Genomic DNA, 14,936 nt, shown 5'->3' with positions numbered 1-14,936 from the left:
AAACATCCCATTTAATTTCTGCAAAAAAAAAAAAACTATTTCAATTTTGAAAGTCAAATATAATTTCCCCACCTCCCACCCCATTTTCTCTTATGCTTTTCCCTAACAAATGTCTTAGGACTCAATATAACTATACTTTCTTTTCTTTGCTACACTACATACCCCATCCCACACATAAGGTCATGGTATCATGCATTTTTGTGGGGAGAGCTACAGGGCAGAGGGTGGAGGAAAGAAAGAACAGTTGGCTTAAGACCAGACAGGCATTAAGAAGATGAATGACCTGCAGCATCCTAACCCCAGAACACATGGCAAGCCCAAATAAATAACAGAATAAGTTACGCAAAAACTCCCAAATCATGATGTGCACCTGGTTTATGCTGCTCTTTCTCTGAAAAGTTCATTCTGAGAGAATCATTTTCTGTCACTACATTGCCCACCCTCCTCCATCTTTAATAGTCCACTGGAGGAAAAAGCAACCCCATACTTCCTACAGTTAGTTCTATACTAACTTGGAAGAAAATATGAAACTTGCTAGAATTCTCTGAAAAACTAAACACATACTGTTTTACTCATCTAGCTGGAGATTATCAGTGAGTATGCCTTGGGGTAAGACACTAAATTAAAAAAAAATTGTAGTAAAGCAACATTTACTTTTCAGTGTCCCTAGATATAAAGATATAAACACTCAAAGTACAGTGATTGTCTATTCCCCAAGTACTAGATGTAGGAATACAAACAAGTCTTTCAGTCCAGGGAGAAGGAAAGCACTTATCTCGCATGTAAAACAACTAAGGGCAGAAATGGTCTTTATTTCCTATTGGGAGAGAGAGGTGGGGGTAAGACTTGAGCCTTGAAATGGGATAGACACGTGTGTATAATATAAAGGAAAATGCTACTGAATCTCCTCCTTTAAAATATCAAGAATAGGGGTGAATAACACGACTGAGGCAAGGGGAAAAGGAAGATAAAGACAAATATTTCTTTCTTTAATAGTTAACCTTTGTTGAAAGCCACCAATAAATATCACTTACATTAGGGAGGCACCGTGGTAAAATTAATGTCTACTTCTTATATTTAAAAAGGCAGGGATAATATTTCTGTTGCACCTTTGTATCAATAGTCAACTGTAGTGACTGTCTTTCTGGCCACAGAAGAAAAACTGAGGGAGATAAAGTCAAAAAAGAAAAGCAAGAGGCATGAGCTTGGTGCAAGACATGTGAAACTACCTTGAAAACATTTCCTATTCTCTTGTTTACAAAAAACAGGCAGGTCACATCACACCATTAATGCTTCCTTTCCTTATTTTATATACTGTAGTCACTCCTTATTTTAACCTTGAGGCTGATTTAAAAAAGATTTTAGGAGAAGGGTAAAGAACTAAACTTCAACATGCCTTTAAAAACAAAACAAATAAACCTGACAGGTTCAAGGTCTCCCACATTTCCTCCCTTGCAACATCTCTTGGCTGTTAGCAGGACACAGATACACAGGGAAGGGAGCCGAGCTGGCTACAGCAGTTACTAAGCTGCAGAGGGGACGGGAATCCTTCCATTGACTGCTCGATAAGCCAAGCCCAAAATAACATCCCAACATTGCACATGTGGTTATCTGTACTGATGGAAGTTTTATTTCAAATGTAGTAATACTCTTCAATAGATGGGGTAAAATAAAGATTGTTTTCCTCCCCACTCCCCAACCCCCCCAGCCAAATGAAGTGGCTTTGGTTGTGGTTTTTTTTTTTTTTTTTTTTTTAAATACAAACAACTTGGGGAAGGTAGATAAGTGCAATGGGAGGGAGGATTGAATTGAATAGTAAAACGTAAGCATATGTGATTTCTTACTTTGGAAGAGAGGCCCTTTGTTATAATAAAAAAAAAAATCGAGAAAGAGAAAACAAATAAAAACAACAATAAACCAAACTCCTACTTCCAATGTTCTCTAGACTGTTCAAAATGCCTTTCCCTTGGTTTCCATCAGTACCTGGGAGGGAAGAATGGGCGTTTTGGTGCAAAGAACGGAGGGCCCCTAGCAAAAGGTGGCCTGGGTCTCTTTAAACTGTGAAACGGGTCTCTGCTGAGAAAAGGTTCCCTAGGCCGAAAGTCTGGCCGGGGACTCCGTAAGATCATACCACTCCGGCTGATGGTGTCTCTGTGTGAGGGACCCAAGGGGGGGCCACTGCTGCTGTTGCTGCCTCCCCCACCTCCTCCTCCATGGGGTGGGCCCAGGTGTTCCAGAGAATGGGAGGGTAGGGTCAGGCTCTCTCGTACACGGCTAAGGCCAGGGCCGTTGAGGTCCCGTTGGGTGGGGCCCCCGTGGTCCCTGGGTCCTGGGAGTAACCCAAAATGCTCAGCCAGGGTCCCTTGAAGGAGGGAACTATGGTCCTTGGGAAATACTGCCACAGCCCCTGCCACTCCGTGCTCTGCCAGTGGTGGGGTTGGGAAGGGTACAACTCCAGAGTGGTCAACAGGGGGTGGAGGAGGGGGTGGAGCAGAAAAGGGGACACCACCCCCACCACTGCTGCTATGTTCCCCAGGAGGGGGAGGAGGAGGTGGGGTAGGGAAAGGAATTCCACTGTGCTCTCCAGGAGGAGGGGGTGGGGCAGCATGGGCCAGGGCTGCCTCCTTTGTGAAGGGGTTCGAAAGATCCACAGAGGGTAGATGAGTGGGTGCATCTCGAGAGAAGATACCACCATGATCCTTAGGAGGGACAGGTGGGGCAGATGATGGACCCACTGGCTCTCTCTGGAAGGGTGTCCCATGTTCCAAGGGGGATGGGGGAAGATGATGCTCAAATGTTGAGTTGAAACTGTTGGAACGAAAGCTGCCGACACTCTCCTGAAATTGAGGTGCCCGTTCCTTGTATGGTGCTGTTTTAAAGCCAGTGAGGCCTCCGCTGCCCCCACCCCCAAGGGATGCCAACTCAGAGGCACTTGAAGGGCCATTGTCAAAAGAGCTACCTGATGTGCTCAGATCAAACCAACCCACCCTTGAAGCCTCACGCCCATGTCCTCTATTTCCCTTCCCAGGAACTCGGATGGACTCTACGGTCTGGATCGGCTCCCCTGACATCCTCCTATTGGATGCATTGTGATAACCCAAGGTTTCTATAGGGGCCCCCTTTTCTTCTGTGCTATCAGGCAAGTCTAAGCAGGAGGAGGAGACGCGGGTTTCTATGCGGTAGTGCTCTTCTTGTTGCTGCTGATCAGTGGCGGTCAAGCTGGGTTGGGTGAGGTTTGAGAGACTGACACCATCACTTGGAGTGCCCTTGCTGGGGGCCTGGCCAAAATGCTTATCATCTGAGGGCTTACGTGAGGCGTTTTTAAGCATATTCTTAAATTCAATCGTCGACGTGGTGGAAATGGTGGAGGCCAGGACTTTCTCCACGCCTGATGTGGGTGGATGACCCGTGGGAGCGGCAAGGGTGTTCTGCGGAGAGAAAAGGGAACGATGTGGGACTGGGTGAGGAGAGTCTGGGTACTGCTTCTGTGGCAAACTGAGATGCCCAGTGGTAGATTGAGACAAGCTATTGTGGTTGGAGTCAGGGGTGAAAAATGAATCATTCTTACTCGGTGATGGTGACCGGTCAGACCCAGGTTCATTCCCTCTTACGCTGAAGGCGCCAAATAGCCCAGGGGAAGATGAGAGACGGTCACAGTTCTCACTGGAGTCCAGGAGGGCCCTTACAGATGGAGGGAAGGCAGACTTTACCGCAAATTCTTGGGCTCTGTGGCTATAACTGGACAGAATTGGCTGGTACTCAGTGGTATCAGACAGCTTGCTTGATTTCAGGATAGATTTGGCTGGTTTCTTCTCTAGGTTCATCATGGCAGAGGGTGGAGGCCCTGAATACTCAAAATCTCGGTAATCTTCATCTTCTTGGAAAGAAGTATCTGGGTAGAACTTTTCCTGTGAAGAGTCCATCAGAGAAGATGGTCTCTCCATTCCATCAGAAGGCTGCTTATAGGGAGATTCACTGCCCAGACCAAAGGGTCGATATGTAGATACAGAATTGGAGAGCTCCCGGGGGTAGCTTTCATCTCTCCCCGGGGGTGGTGATCTTGTACTGCTGGGTGTTGAGGAACCAGGGCTAATGATCTTAGAAAGCAGGGACATAGTATCTACACTGCTGGATGTTGGCTTGTCCATCATCTCATCCTGGGTGGGTGTCCCACTCCGTTCATCCCGTACAGGGGTTCCATCAATGTTGTCGATTGAGGTGCTAGTAGGGCCACGCTGGAAGTCTGAGGGATGGCTCTCTGATGGGGCGCTGGACCCCAAACTGCTCAGGATTGGGATGTTTAAGTTTAAGCCACTGAAACCAGGATTACCTTTTAAGAAGTTGTGGATCTTCATTTCCAGGCTTGGGGAGGTGGACTCTGACTCCAGCTTTGGCTTGGAGACCTCTGAAGATTGGCACATGGTAACTTCAGTAGGTGGGGCAGCAGGGCTAGTATTGTGGGTAGCTGTAAATCCCAAAGAGTTGGAAGGTAGTTTAAAAGTAGTGCTTGGGAGCCCTGGGCTTTGCCCAATTGAGGCCTTGCTGGCTGAAGTTGAAGAGACTTCAGAAGTTGATGAGTTAGGAGAATAGCTGAAGCTTTTGGGAATAAAAGGTTGGGCACTGGAGGGCAGATTTCTTCCCTTTATGGTAGAGACTGTGGTGTTGGCAGGGGAGGCTGAAGTGCTCTGTGAGGCAGCTTCACTGGCTGGAACTGGGTTCCCAGTAACACTCTGAAGTAAAGATGACAGGCCTGTAGAAACAAAGATTAGAGGGGTTAAAAAGAACAACTCCCTACCATACAATGCAAACAATGAAGGCTAATCAGATATTCTCATTCATTTTGGTGGGAACCAGATAGACAAAGTGTAAGGCCAAAAGGAATCCAGACCAAACAAGCAATGGCTAAATGTCACAGAAAATACAGGGCCTATTTATCAATAAAGAGCAAATCACTGAAATGTTTCCAGTACAGTCCAGAAATAAGCCCAACATGGCACAATAAAAGGCAACAGGAAGGGGGAGATTTTAATGTCAGAATCATTCATAGTTTAAGTTAGGCAAAGCAGGAAAAGAAAGGAGGCAAAATTATTCTTAAAACAACACTTTAAGCCAGTATTTCTTAATGTTTGATCTGTGGAAATGTTTCTCTAAATGCAAACAGATCTGTTTTACCTTTCCTGTCCAACCTTCAAACCACAATTATCTCTAATAAGTTAATATACATTGTTATTTTCAAGCGGGAGACAGGCAAATGCAAATTTCAGAAATTTATCTGAACAGCAAACACCTTTTTCAAGAAGCATCTCTTGGTAGACTGTTGTTACTTTTTGAAAAACAATGCTTTCAACCATCCGTTTTGGTTGTAAAATGTAGCTATAATAAACATACACCACAAAGACTTACAGACCACCAGGGACACTGGTCCTTTCATAAGAAAACACACAATCCCCATTTTATAGCGTGGAAAACCCAAGGATTATTTAGTCCAGATTGACAATGATGAAATTTAACTGTGTTCACTGACAGTCAAAACTTTCTCAGAAGCACTGAGAAAGAATTCTTTGGGGCAAAGGCTGAAGTTGAACAAAGCAAACTGTTCCTGTAGAAAATTTTTTAGAAAAATATTTGACAAAAAGATAACAGAAGGTTCTATGAATTCAATCATATTTTAAAAAATTTACCCAATTTCTGGTCACAAATGAAAACTTTTGGCTGGGCACAGTGGCTCATGCCTGTAATCCTAGCATTTTGGGCAGCAGAGGCAGGAGAACGGCTTGAGGCCAGGAGTTTGAGACCAGCCTGGGCAACATAGTGAGAATCTGTCTCTAAAAAAATTTAAAAATCAGCTGGGCATGATGGTGCATGCCTGTAGTCCTAGCTACTCAGGAGGCTGAGGCTGGAGGATCACTTGTGCCTAGTTCAAGGTTACAGTAAACTATGACTCTGCCACTGCACTCCAGCCTGGGTGGCAAAGTGAGTCTCTGTATTTAAAAATAAATTAATTAAAAAAATTTTAATATACATTTCACCCAAATTTATAGCTTTTAGTCACTGAATACACTAAAATTGTTCCTTAATAATTATATGATTAAAGAAAATATTTCATGTGATACTTCAATTAATGTTTCTTCAAAATTTCAATTTTAACCCATATTCTAACAGATCTGGCCTAAAGAATTTCAGTCCCCTCCATCCTTGTAACATTTTAAAGCCATTTATTTCTAAATAATGTTGGATGGTCTTTATTGTTATCCAATATTCAATAATATCCAAACAACTGAAATAATGTTGACTTTAGTCATGATCCTCCTGAAGAAAAAAAAAAATCCATGTTTCATTCCAAAAACTTCCCTAGCCACATAATTAATCCCTCCTAATAGTTTCCTTTTTTTTTTTTTTTTCCTTTTTTTAAGAGACAGGCTCTTGCTCTGTCACCCAGGCTAGAGTGCAGTGGTACGATCATAGCTCACTGTAACCTCACCCTCTTGGGCTCAAAAGATTTTCCTGCTTTGGCTTCCTGAGTAGCTGGGATCACAGGTGTATGTCACTATGCCCAGCTAATTTTTTTATTTTTAGTAGAGACAAGGTCTCACTATGTTGTGCAGGCTGGTCTCAAAATCTTGGGCTCAAGTGAGTGTCCCACTTCAGCCTCCCAAAGTGCTGAGATTACAGGCGTGAGCCACTATGCCCAGCCTGATTTAATTCTTAGTAATCATTGTTCTCACAAAACCCAGAAGTCTTCAAACACTAGCATGTGATATATGATAATGTAATATGATTTTTAGAAGACATTTCAGCATATTTTTTCAGATATTTTGGGATAACTTCAAAAGAACATCTTTTTAAGACAGATACACTACTCAGATTTCTGGTAATAGGTAAAGTTGTCTCTCACCACTAAATATTACTGTTCTCCAATCTTTTTTTTTTTAATTATTTTTAAAAATTCTTAAAAACAATAGAGATGGGGGTTTTGCTATATTGACCAGGCTGGTCTCAAAACTCCTGGCCTCAAGTGATCCTCCCATCGTGGCCTCCCAAAGTGTTAGGATTACAGGCATGAGCCACTGCGCCCAGCCAAAAGTTTGCTCTTTAATCATAACAAGTCATACTCTGCTCCTTTGCCCACTGAAGTCTCTTTTTTTGAGATGGAGTTTTGCTCTTGTTGCCCAGGCTGGCTCACTGCAACCTCTGCCTTCTGGGTTCAAGCGATTCTCCTACCTCAGCCTCCCAAGTAGTTGGGGTTACAGGTGTGAGCCACCACGCCCAGCTAATTTTTTTGTATTTTTTTTTGGAAAGACAGGTTTACCCTGTTGGCCAGGCTGGTCTTGAACTCCTGACCTCAGGTGATCCACCCATCCCCAAAGTGCTGGAATTACAGGTGTGAACCACCACACCAGGCCTGAAGTCTCTCTTTTGTGTTATAAACCTATCAATACCTAGGGCTGTGGATGACAATCAGAACAAAGTTCTGGGATTTCGTTAACAGTCTTTGAGGAAATACATCTATTTAAGTTGCTAGATACAATCCTTTTAAAAGTCAAAGAGAATTCCACATTCCACAAGGAACCTAGTTCTGTTCAAATTTTGCCTCATCAGAAATTCCACATAGGCCAGGCACGGTGGTTCACACCTGTAATCCCAGCACTTTGGGAGGCCGAGACAGGCAGATCACCTGATGTCAAGAGTTCAAGACCAGCCTGGCCAACATGGTGAAACCCCATCTCGAATTGCTTGAACCCGGAAGGCGGAGGTTGCAGTGAGCTGAGATTGCACCACTGTACTCTAGCCTGGGTGAGAAAAGCAAGACTCTGTCTCAAAAAAAAAAAAAAAAAAAAAAAAAGAAAAAAAAAAAAATGCCAGGAGAGGTGGCTCACGCCTGTAATCCCAGCACTTTGGGAAGTCGAGGCAGGTGGATCACGTGAGGTCAGGAGTTCGAGACCAGCCTGGCCAACATGGCGATACCCCATGTCTACTAAAAATACAAAAATTAGCCAGGCATGGTGGTGTGAGCCCGTAATCCCAGCTACTTGAGAGGCTGAGGCAGGAGAATCACTTGAACCTGCGAGGCAGAGGCTGCAGTGAGCCGAGATCACGCCACTGCACTCCAGCCTGGGCAACAGAGCAAGTCCCCGTCTCAAAAACAAACAAACAAACAAATAAAAATAAAAAGGGAGAAAGCATAAACATGTCAAACTCTCAAATTGTGCCTGATATTAATAGTACAACATGTGCTGCAGTCATCATCAATTCTTTATTGCTGATGCCAATAGATAGGGGCTGTGGATTATTACTTAACACTATTTAGTTCTGTGTAACAAAATTCTTCTGCACCTCCAGACAAAGCTCACTATAATATGCTTGAATGATCCACTTACATAACAGTTTAGGAAACTGTTTTATATCACTCCTTTCATAGAGAGCAGGGTTTCTCAATCTCAGCACCACTGACACTTTGGGCTAGATAATTCTTTATTGTTGGGGCTGTCTCACACATTGTAGGATATTTAGGAGCATCCTCCTGGCCTCTACTCACTAGAGGCAGTAGCACCCCTACCATTACCCCAGTTGAGACAACTAAAAAGGTCTCCAGATATTGCCAAGTGTCCTCCCTGGAGGCCTTTGGTTGAGACTACTGATATAGAGTAAATCGCTACACTGAATATATTGTCCTGGTATTTGTAATTCATTTCATAATTATACTATGGTACTTAAAAAGGATTTCATTGGTATCTGGAGCATAAGAGAGTAGAGAGTAGGAAAGATTTATGAAAAAAGGTTAGAAACAGGCAGTGTCATGCACAAAACATAATTAGTAAAGTTGAACAGAAAGGGTCAAATGAGAGAGATTATAGGTAGATGAAAACAAAAATACTACATCTAAGACTCTAATAAAATATAAATAATGAAGCCTCTATAAAACATTAGGACACAAAAAAAGATATATTCATGTCTCAAAAAAATTTTTTTTTTTTTTTTTGAGGCAGGGTCTCATTCTCTAAGGCAGGGTCACTTAGGTTGGAGTACAGTGGTGTGACCACAGCTTACTGCAGCCTTGAACTCCTGGGGTCAAGTGATCCTCCTGCCTTAGCCCCCTGAGTAGCTGGAACTATAGGCATGCACCACTATGCCCAGCTAATTTTTTTTTTTTTTTTTTTGAGACAGAGTCTTGCCCTTTTGCCCAGGCTGGAGTGCAGTGGTGCGATCTTGGCTCACTGCAACCTCCGCCTCCTGGGTTCACAACATTCTCCTGCCTCAGCCTCCCGAGTAGCTGAGACTACGGGTGCCCGCCACCACGCCCGGCTAATTTTTTGTATTTTTAGTAGAGTCCGGGTTTCACTGTGTTAGCCAGGATGGTCTCGATCTCCTGACCTCGTGATCTGCCCGCCCCAGCCTCCCAAAGTGCTGGGATTACAGGCGTGAACCACCGCGCCCGGCACTAATTTTTAATCCTGTTGTAGAGACAGAGTTTCACTATGTTCCCGAAGCGTCATAAAATTTTTTTTTTTTTGGACTGAGTCTTGCTCTGTCGTCCATGCTGGAGTGCAGTAGCGTGATTCCGGCTTACTGCGATCTCAGCACACTACAGGTGTGTGTCACCACACCTGGCTAATTTTCATACTTTTAGTAGAGACGGCGTTTCACCATGTTGGCCAGGCTGGTCTTGAACTGCTGACTTTAGGTGATCTGCCCGCCTCAGCCTCCCAAAGTGCTGGGATTACAAGCATGAGCGACTGTGCCTGGCCACATTTTTTGATAATAAATGGACCCTTCCTACTGTCTTTAGCTTTGGTTAACATTAAAATTAATAAAACTCAACATATATAAACCTGTATTAAAAGTTGGGACTAATGCAGCCCCTAGGGTGTCATGGTGTAGGTGAAAGAATACTGAACTCCAGTCAAGAAATCTGGCTTTCAGTCTTGGCTCATACTGAATAGATAGATAGGTATGTGACCATAAGCAGGGCTTTTCGCCTACTGAGCCTTAGTTTCCTTACCTGAAAAGTAAGGGATTAGACTAGATAATACTTACTCTCTTTCAGTTTTGACATTTAATAATTCTTCAGATGTCAGTTCATAGATGATAAATATAAAAAGAATAGGAGGGGCACAGTGGCTCACGCCTGTAATCCTAGCACTTTGGGAGGCTGAGGTGGGTGGACTGCCTGAGGTCAGGAGCTGGAGACCAGCCTGGCCAACATAGCAAAACCCTGTCTCTACTAAAAATACAAAAATTAGCTGGACGTGGTGGTGGGCACCTGTAATCCTGGCTACTTTGGAGGCTGAGGTTGCAGTGAGCCGAGATTGGGCCATTGCACTCCAGCCTGGGCAACAAGAGTGAAATTCTGTCTCAAACAAACAAACAAAAAAGGATAATGACCCCAGGCATGGTGGCTCATGCCTATAATCCCAGCACTTTGGGAGGCCAGGGTGGGTAGATTACCTGAGGTCAGGAGTTTGAGACCAGCCTGGCCAACATGGAGAAACCCCATCTCTACTAAAAATACAAAAATTAGCCAGGCATGGTGGTGCGGGCCTGTAATCCCAGCTGCTAGGGAGGCTGAGGCAGGAGAATCACTTGAACCAGGAGGTGGAGGTTGCAGTGAGCCAAGATCGCTCCACTGCACACCAGCTAGGCAACAGAGTGAGACTCCATCTCAAAAATAAAAAAAATTAAAAAAAATAAATAAAAAGAATAATGAATTAACTGTGTTATACATTTTATGGCTCTGGATTCATCAGAAATGGAATCCAGGATTAATTTAAGCCAGAGACAAACATTCACAATTCAAGTCCCTCTGGCACATGTCAGTTACCTTGCAGTGCAGGGGCTGACTGTGTCTGGGTTTTGGAAAGTGCAGACAGAATGCTCTCTGGGGTGATCTCCACCTTGGAGAGGATATTTGCCAGAGGGTTGTGAGATGTCGTGGCAGGTGCAGGTGTTTTCAGGCCACTGGTGAGGTTGCTGGGGCTGGTGGGAGTTCCTGGAGAAGGTCTTGACGCAGGACTGACCCCTGGTGGCAGAAAGATGAACTCAAGAAAATGCAATTCAAAATGACTTCAATTCCCGATACTTTCCCCTCACTTCAATGAATTTGATATATTTAACAGGAATTCTTCTGTGGTTGATCCACAAATGGTCCATCATAACATGACATGTACAAAAAAAAAAACCCTGAAAAGATGATTTCCTTTTACTTGGAACACCATTAAAACTAACAAATATTGGCTGGGCGAGGTGGCTCACACCTGTAATCCCAGCACTTTGGGAGGCCGAGGCAGGCGGATCACCTGAGGTCAGGAGTTCGAGACCAGCCTGACCAACATGGGGAAACCCCGTCTCTACTAAAAATAAAAAATTAGCCGGGTATGGTGGCAGGCGCCTGTAATCCCAGCTACTTGGGAGGCTGAGGCAGGAGAATCATTTGAACCCAGGAGGTGGAGGTTGCAGTGAGACAAGAGTTGAGACACAGTGAGACTCTGTCTCAAAAAAACAAACAAGTATTAAGTGATTTTCATAGTTTTGAGAGCCCCAATATTTCTTATTTATTTTTAAAAAATAGAGACAGGGTCTTGCTACATTGCCCAGGGTGGTCTTCAACTCTTGACCTCAAGTGATCCTCCCACCTTGGCTTTCCAAAGTGCTGGGAATTACAGGCATGTGCCACCACACCTGGACAATCTTTTCTCCATCAAATGGCACCTACAGTTCAGAGCCCTGTAGGTGCTCAATAAATACTGCTGGCTGACTGGATGCTGAGAGCCACTGCAGTTGTATAACTCAGCCACTGCATAATTTTATGTGACTGGTAAGTTACGTGCTTTTGAAATAGCTTTTAAAATGAGATTATTTAAGAAATTTCCTTTATATTTTTACATTTAAAAACACTGGGTTGATCTTTAACACAGGAAATAAAATATATAAAGAGAAAAACATTTGATATTTTAAAAAAGATAAATATGAACAGATATTTCACAAAGAAGTGACAAGCAAAGGAAAAAAATTTTTAACATCTTTCATAGAAGAAATGGAAATTAAACAACTTTTTAAGGTTGGATTTGTAGACTGCACAAGGCAAGTAACTGGAGAAGGTAAGGAACAACAGAAGCCTTCATATATTAGTCATATAAAATAGCACTTTTTTGGATATCAATTTAGTTGTAATATATTAAAAGACTATTTTTATTTAGTTTTTGAGATATGGTCTCACTGTGTTGCTCAGGCTGGAGTGCAGTGGATATTCACAGGCGTGATCACAGTGAACTACACATCCTGGAATTCCTGGCTTCAAGTGATCCTCCTGCCTTTGCCTCCTGAGTAGCTGGGACTACATGGTATCCCACCTTGCCTGGCAAAATTTATTTTAAAAATTTCGGGCTGGGTGCAGTGGCTCATGATTGTAATCCCAACATTTTAGGAGGCCAAGATGGGAGGAACGCTTGAGCCCAGGAGTTCAAGATCAGCCTGGGCAACATAGTAAGATGCTGTCTCTATCAAAAAACCCACAAAACTTAGCCAGATGTGGTGGCGCACACGTGTGGTCTGAGCCACTCAAAGGCTCAGGTGGGAGGATCACTTGAACCCAGAAGTTTGAGGTTATGGTGAGCCATGACTGCACCCCTGCACTCCAGCCTGGGTGATGGAGTAAGACCTTGTTTCAAAATAAATAAATAAATGGCTGAGTGCGGTGGCTCACGCCTGTAATCCCAGCACTTTGGGAGGCTGAGGCGGGCAGATCACGGGGTCAGCTAGGCGTGGTGGCAGGCGCCTGTAGTCCCAGCTACTCAGGAGGCCGAGGCAGGAGAGTGGCGTGAACCTGGGAGGCGGAGCTTGCAGTGAGCTGAGACAGCGCCACTGCACTCCAGCAGCCTAGGAGACAGAGCGAGACTGTCTCAAAAATAAATAAATAAATAAATAAAATTCCATTAAAATGGTTTTATATACTTAACCCTTTTAAAGGGTTATTCATAAAATTTTTATCATTTACAGTTTGTTTGTTTGTTTGTTTTTTTGAGACAGAGTCTTGCTCTGTCACCCAGGCTGGAGTGCAGTGGCTCGATCCTGGCTCACTGCAACCTCTGCCTTCTGGGTTCAAATGATACTTATGTCTCAGCCTTCTGAGTAGTTGGGATTACAGATACGTGTCACCACAGCTGGCTAATTTTTTCTTTTTTCTGAGACGGAGTCTTGCTCTGTTGCCCAGGCTGAAGTGCAGTGGCGTGATCTCGACTCACTGCAACCCCCGCCTCCCAGGTTCAAGCGATTGTCCTGCCTCAGCCTCCCAAGTAGCTGGGACTACAGACGCATGCCACCATGCCCAGCTAATTTTTGTATTTTTAGTAGACAGGGTTTCACCAAGTTGGCCAGGCTGGTCTTGAACTCCTGACTTCAGGTGATCCGCCTGCCTTGGCCTCACAAAGTGCTGGAAATACAGGAGTGAGCCACCAAGCCGGGCCTCATTTTTGTTTTTTGTTTTTTGTTTTTTTTTTTTGAGACGGAGTCTTGCTCTGTCGCCCAGGCTGTGCAGTGGCACGATCCTGGCTCACTGCAAGCTCCACCTCCTGGGTTCACGCCATTCTCCTGCCTCAGCATCCCAATCAGCTGGGACTACAGGTGCCCGCCACCATGCCCGGCTATTTTTTTGTATTTTTAGTAGAGACGGGATTTCACCACGTTGGCCAGGATGGTCTCAATCTCTTGACCTCGTGATCCACCCGCCTTGGCCTCCCAAAGTGCTGGGATTACAGGCGTGAGCCACCACGCTCGGCCATAATTTTTGTTTTTTTAAGTAGATGAGGTTTCGCCATGTTGTCCAGGTTGGTCTCCAACTCCTGGCCTCAAGTGATCCACCTGCCTCCACCTCCCAAAGTGGTGGGATTGCAGGCGTGAGCCACCACACCTGGCCTATAGTATTCTTCATAACAGTAAAAAACTGGAAACATACTAAGTGCCCAATAATAAAGGATTAGATAAGTTACCAAATGCTATGCAGCTATTAAAAATGAGGTAGAGAAATATTTAATGATTCATAAAAACATTCAAGATAGGTAATCAACTTTTAAATAGCTAGTTTTGAAACAGTATACAGCAATACACTTAAATTACTTTTTAAAGAATTGTTACAAATATTTAATTCTCTAAAACATTCATATACACATATATTTTTAAGGGTAAACACAAGTGGTTTCCTTTGGGGTAACAGGATTATAGATATTTATTAAAATTTTTTTTCATTTCTAATTTTTTATTTAGAGATAGGGTCTCACTATATTGCCAAGGCTGGACTCGAACTCCTGGCCTCAGGCAATCTACCATCTCGGCCTCCCAAAGTGCTGGGATTACAGGCGTGAGCCACCACGCCTGGCCTAGATATTTATTTCATTCTCTTTGCTTGTTTTCTAATTTTTCTATAATGACCCATTGTTGGATTGTTTTATTTTTTAATTTAACAATTACTTTAGCTGGGTGCACTGGCTCACGCCTGTAATCCCAGCACTTTGGGAGGCCAAGGTGGGTGGATCACCTGAGGTCAGGAGTTCAAGACCAGCCTGACCAACATGGTGAAACCCCATCTCTACCAAAAATACAAAATTAGCCAGGCCTGGTGGCACATGCCTGTAGTCCCAGCTATTTGGGAGGTTAAGGTAGAATTGCTTGAACCTGGGAGATGGAGGCTGCAGTGAGCTGTTTGCACCATTGCACTCCAGCCTGGGTAACATGACTGAAACTCCATCTCAGAAAAAAAAAAAATAATAATAATAATAATAAATTTAAAAAATCAACAACAGACTGGGCACGGTGACTCACGCCTGTAATCCCAGCACTTTGGGAGGCCGAGGTGGGTGTATCACCTGAGGTCAGGAGTTCGAGACCAGCCTGGCCAACATGGTGAAACCCCATCTCTACTAAAAATACAAAAATTAGCCGGGCGT

The 14,936-nt window shown here is 43.9% G+C and overlaps 1 protein-coding gene across 14 annotated transcripts in view; it reads right to left on the bottom strand.

Moving 5' to 3' along the window:
* Positions 1 to 1,722: 1,722 nt before the first annotated feature.
* RPRD2 (regulation of nuclear pre-mRNA domain containing 2) overlaps positions 1,723 to 14,936 on the bottom strand; it is a 118,066-nt gene continuing 104,852 nt past the window's right edge. For 4 of the 14 annotated variants that reach the window (XM_063626001.1, XM_063626002.1, XM_063626003.1 and 1 more), the window contains 2 exons: positions 10,820 to 11,017; positions 1,723 to 4,750 (listed from right to left, as the gene is read on the bottom strand). In XM_063626001.1, coding sequence (XP_063482071.1) covers positions 1,977 to 4,750; positions 10,820 to 11,017 — 2,972 coding nt within the window. In that variant the 3' untranslated portion in view covers positions 1,723 to 1,976. The remainder of the gene's footprint in view (positions 4,751 to 10,819; positions 11,018 to 14,936) is intronic. The other 10 variants (XM_063626006.1, XM_063626007.1, XM_063626008.1 and 7 more) reach the window with 5 other exon arrangements.

This window comes from Symphalangus syndactylus, chromosome 12 (assembly GCF_028878055.3).
Source record: "Symphalangus syndactylus isolate Jambi chromosome 12, NHGRI_mSymSyn1-v2.1_pri, whole genome shotgun sequence".
Taxonomy (NCBI): domain Eukaryota; kingdom Metazoa; phylum Chordata; class Mammalia; order Primates; family Hylobatidae; genus Symphalangus; species Symphalangus syndactylus.
Note: the sequence above shows the minus strand (reverse complement) of the source record. Positions and strands in the feature narration are given on the sequence as shown.